At 38.1% G+C, this 5,415-nt stretch overlaps 1 protein-coding gene across 1 annotated transcript in view; it reads left to right on the top strand.

Annotated features, from left to right (window-relative positions):
• Positions 1-5: 5 nt before the first annotated feature.
• The window catches only part of MARVELD2 (MARVEL domain containing 2), a gene marked incomplete at its 5' end in the record, with an annotated part of 5,683 nt that continues 273 nt past the window's right edge, over positions 6-5,415 (top strand). The window contains 5 exons of the mRNA XM_010191287.1: positions 6-365; positions 1,964-1,996; positions 3,103-3,239; positions 3,999-4,170; positions 4,577-4,627. Of these exons, the coding sequence (XP_010189589.1) occupies positions 6-365; positions 1,964-1,996; positions 3,103-3,239; positions 3,999-4,170; positions 4,577-4,627 (753 nt within the window). The remainder of the gene's footprint in view (positions 366-1,963; positions 1,997-3,102; positions 3,240-3,998; positions 4,171-4,576; positions 4,628-5,415) is intronic.

Raw genomic sequence — 5,415 nt, 5'->3', positions numbered from 1 at the left:
CAGGAATGGCGTGGATAGTCACGATAGTGCTGCTGGTGCTGGGCATGTCAATGTACTACCGGACCATCCTCCTCGATTCCAGCTGGTGGCCTCTGACTGAGTTCGGAATTAATGTGGCCATGTTCTTCCTGTACATGTCGGCTGCCATAGTGTATGTTAACGATACCAACCGAGGTGGACTCTGCTATTACCAGCTGTTTAAGACACCAATAAATGCAGCCTTTTGCCGCGTAGAGGGAGGTCAGACAGCAGCAATCATCTTCTTGTTTGTCACGGTGATCGTCTATCTAATTAGTGCAGTGGTTTCTCTTAAGTTATGGAGGCATGAAGGAGCCAGGAGGCACAGGGAATTAATGGAACAGGAGGTAAGTCATTAGTTATAATTTTGTATCTACTGGATATGGTGTGATGGGGAGCAGTTGTGAGATCTTTCCACGCTGTAGACAGAGTTGCATCATGTGTCTTCTCTGCAGCAGGTCTGTAGCCTTTGAGGGTGACCTTTCACCAGTCTCAACAATATTTGAGATCGCCAAATAAAAGGTGTTTTTAAGATATCTGATCCACATTCTCGGGCTCGGTGGTGTTTTGATTTGTTGGGGTTTTTTTAGTTCACTTTGTTAAGGAACTGGCTTTGTTTTCTTTGTAATGCTCAGCCCTCTTCCTGCATCAGCGGTTGAACTACTTCCTGGTGTGTATTTTCCAAACAAAGGAAGAAATGAACCAAGTGCTTGTTCAGCTGTTCATTAGTGAGTTAGGCTTAAAGCCATCTAGCATTTATTTGAAGACTGCGCTTTCAGCACATTAAGTGGTAGTGTGAGTGACCATAAGAACATGAAATACTTATTTTTACTTTGTAAGCAAAACTCCAAGATACTTCTTTCTGTCTTTTCAGCTTTCCTTACAATAGCTGTCAAAAAATAATAGTAATAACAGTTGCCTAGATTTTGATGTCTCAGATTTCAACCAACTTTATCTTTTTCACATCAAGTACTTTGCATTGCTGCTCGCCTTGCCCTTACTTGAAACATTCAGTACTCACTTGGTTAATGATAAACTGTGATAGTAGAGACTTAACACTCTCAACTAGAGAATTAAAATTTATGTAAAACCTCCTTTATGTGAGAACACCATCAAAAACGCTAAAGATAAAAAAACCCCTTAATGTAGCATAAAAATTAACTTATATGAACCCTACAAAACCCTAACTTACAGAGGGGTCAGCATTTACGTGATTTTAGTAAGAGAAGTGAGTTTGAAGTTGCTTTCCTCTACTTTGTTACTTCTGTTTGATTTGCAGCATTTTCATTTGACACTGGTTTCCGTTTCACCATCTCGCATCAGTTTTATTTGAGACTCCCCTTTTGAGCAGTATGTTGCAGCTCTTTGATAAAAGCTTTTTAACCAACTTTTACTATGTCCCGCAACAATGAGGTGATTGCTGTAATTGCACAGGTGTTCAATCACTCTCCCCTGTTACTATCCATGTTCTTTTATGCCAGTTAGTGAATATTTCTAAAGGGAATACTCTTATAATGTAGGTTAGGCTTTGGAGAGTGCTGTGCAAAATAGCTGCTGGTTGGGCTACCTGTTAGCGCACTGTTGTGTTTTCTGGGCAGTGAACTAGGCTGCAGCATGTCAGTGAGTTAATACTGGCTGGAATGTGGAACAATAAAGGCGACTGGGAAGTGGATGGAGTTATTTCTTGCAAGCTGTTCCTTACAGCTATGCTCTGGGAGATCCTGTCTTTGTTCTGTGTTTTTGGTGGTTGTTTTCGTTCCACCATTCAACAGTCTGTAAATCAATTGATGTGAAAATACTCCTTATGCTAACTTTCTTCATACCTACATATAAAAGTAATTCTCTGTACAGCATGATTTTGAAAAAGTTTTGATTGGAGTCTGTGCTTTTGCATACTATTTTTGCTGAAATTAAATCTTACAGTTCTTTCTGGTTTTTATTATAGATGAAAACACAGTCCCCTTTTCCAGAAAAGAAGGTAGGAAATAGGAATTTATTTTTCTGTTTACTAATGTTTTCAAATGGTTGTTCTTTTTCTTGTGACTGTTTTAAATGACCTATTTATTTATTTATTTGGCTTGGAAAAGATTAAGTTTAAACCTTTAACATGGTCCAGACAACATTCTGCTACCTGGAAGACGCGGAAGAAATTTGTAGTTTCTACTAGTTAGGCTAGGTTATAAAACTTACTGTAATAGCAAATCCAATGACTGTCTCTGTATGTGTTCTTACCCTCTTCCATGAAGTGACAAATTCTGTAGCAGTTATCAGACTTGGGCAGACATGGCTGTAACAGCGGTCATCTGATGTGTTGTGGGTTTGAGAGACTCTGCTTCTGCCTGGCTGGCTGCGTGATGTGGATGAGAGTCAGCAGAGGCACAGCGGCAGGTGCCCGGTGACCTGAGTTTGTTCCTGTGTCTCTGAGACTGCTCCACTGACCTCCTTGCTGGTTTTGAAGTATCAGCAGTTTTAGTGCTGCCACAGCGCAAAGACACAGTTGCATACACTAGAGAAATTCTATAGGATCATAACAGCAGATGTTGATGATTCCCAGAGATTTTATGGTGTATTTATTTCAGTCTTGAATGTCTCCTGTTAGATACTGTGAATTTCCTACCACTGTTTTCTCTGTTGCTTCACTACTGGATCAGGATCATTTTTCATGTGTTCCCAGAAGACTCCACATGCTTTTATTTCTAGATCAGGGATAGGAAACAAGGGAACTCCAGAGAACTGAGTGATTCCTATTCATTCACAGATTAGCTGGATATCCAAGGAAGCTTCCTTAAATTACTTTAAGGCATACAAGACAAATCTTTAAAGCCCCAAGAAGTATTTAGCTGTCACTGGTATCACTGTTGGGACAAACTGAAGATGGATACTATATTAGAAACATTACTGTAACTCTTTACTAATTTTCTAATGATGATAAGTGTTGTAAGAAATAATGTATGATTTTCTGCTACTGCTGCTCAATACTTGTAGCTCTGTCTTCAAATGAGTTGGGTACTTTATGGTTTATGTATATTGCATTTGAAGTAAAACTGACTTCACTGAGAATTTCTTTTTTTCCTTTTAAAACAGTATGAAAGTGATGACAGACCAAGAGAAGAGGTCACTTACAGGCAGCTTAAATCAGTGGAAAGAAAACCAGAGCTACTTAATGGTCACATACCTGCAGGCCACATTCCCAAACCTATAGTGATGCCAGACTACTTAGCGTAAGTGACTTTGATGAACAAGCTTAATAGAGACTACTTGAATGATGTTTTTTACTCGGCATTTTTCATACATACACTCACGGTTCTTCTGCCATGCATATGCTATGGGAACTCATAACTCTTTCTTAAGTTAATGTTAAAAATAGAAAGGATGAAGGCTGGTATCAGTGACATAGAACCAGTAAGATAAATAAAGAATCTTGAATTTAAAAAACACCACCCAAAGTTCAAATGTTAAGGCAGAATTTTATAATCTGCCAAAGGAACAGAATACCACCATACAATCTGTAGTATTCTCCCTTCTAAAGGGTAGGTCTTTTCATGGTGAAGTATGATACCGTAAATTAACTTTTATACTATTTGCCATAGACTAGGGCACAAACTGAAACACAGGAGGTTCCACCTGAATATAAGGAAAATCTTTTTCACTGTGAGGGTTAGCACAGCCTTCCCAGAGAGATTATGGGCTCTCCATCCTTGGAGATACTCAGAAGCCATCTGGACACGGTCCTGCACAACCTGGTCTAGGTAGCCCTGCTTGAATGGGAGTTGGACCAGATGACCTCCAGACATCCCTTCTAACCTCAGCCATTCTGTCATTCTCTGATTTTGTGACTTCAGTGCTTTACACACATGCAAATTTCAGCAGCTGAAGAGATAAACAGTCAACACACAAATAGACTATCATGGTGAAGAGTCCATGCGTTTGTTGAAGTCCTATCTCTAAAACTAGTCCTTGAATTTATTTTTTTTTTAAAGGAAATACCCAGCAATTCAAACAAATGAAATGCGAGACCGGTACAAAGCAGTATTCAATGATCAGTTTGCTGAGTATAAAGAACTGTCTGTGGAAGTTCATGCTGTATTAAAGAAATTTGATGAGCTGGATGCATTGATGAGACAGCTTCCTCACCATCCTGAAAACATATATGTAAGTACCTGCGAAATAGGTTTATGGAAGATGGGTGTGGTATTAGGCCATTTCTGACTGCCTTTAGCTAGGGCACAATGTCTTGTAATGCCAGAGGTGAAGTGGTAGGGAAGAAAGTTTCCCCAGATATGCTATTTCTTCCTTGGTTATCAGTCAAGGATACCAAATTCAAATGCAATTAAGTTCTATACGTGTTTTTTCTGGTGGTGAGGTTTTTTTCCATGCTAATAGCTTTCAAGTTTGAGTGAGCTGCAGTTAATGTACTTTCACTTTCTCAAGTACAAGATTTACAACTGAAATGGATTGATCATATGATAATTTTACTTTTGATGAGTATTTTGTAGAATTTACCTTAAAATATGCAGCATACTCCAAATGTTTAAAAATGTATGTTGTCTCTCATTAGGAACAGGAAAGGATATCAAAAGTTCTGCAAGAATACAAGAAGAAGAAAAACGTGAGTGTTTTCAGCTTTATATTGCTAATGAGTCTATTAAATACCAAAGAGATTGTAAATAGCCAACACTTCTGGTGTACAGTTCACTAGCTCAGAGTGTCCATAGCTGCTACAGGGCTTTTTACATTTTTGTCTTTTGAAACCTTGACAAAATTAGGACACAACCCACTCCACTCATGCCAACAACCTGTTTTGAGAATAATTATTCCATTAGCCAGATTTGGGGGAAAAAACCCAAACCAACCAACCTAGCAGTTAACTGTTTTTATCTTCTGAGAGTATGTCTCATCTCGTAGCATTGTGCATTCAGAAGACTGATTATTTTTGGGGATCCAGTTCATTTATATTCACTTACTGACACAGCCAACTGATAAGTTAACAAAAACCGTAGTCTTACCTTGGAAAACAAATTGTATTTTCCTTGTGGTGTGGAACTTAGACTCTAAAAAGTCATTTTCAGTGTAATCCAAGAGGTTTCACTTTGTCATTTTTAAATGGAGGCAGTAAATGTGTGTTCCATTGAAAACATAATACATTACAAATACCTTTGGTTTTTTTCATGGAGTTCAAATTTTGTGTCCATGTTAGTTAAACTTCATTGCTTATTTTGGGGGAGGAATTTATTATATATATTATAACACATCTATAAATCCAAATTATGTAGTAGGATATAATTTATATTTGCAGATTTATGTTTAAAAACTGCTTTGTTTTCTAAGTAACCACAGCGTATAAAAGCAGAGCCTCTTTTTCCAGCATTGCATGAAGGAAAGGAAAGCAGGAAATAA

The sequence above is a fragment of the Mesitornis unicolor genome, unplaced genomic scaffold (genome assembly GCF_000695765.1).
Source record: "Mesitornis unicolor isolate BGI_N332 unplaced genomic scaffold, ASM69576v1 scaffold33040, whole genome shotgun sequence".
NCBI lineage: Eukaryota > Metazoa > Chordata > Aves > Mesitornithiformes > Mesitornithidae > Mesitornis > Mesitornis unicolor.
This window is presented reverse-complemented; position numbering and strand designations above follow the sequence as displayed.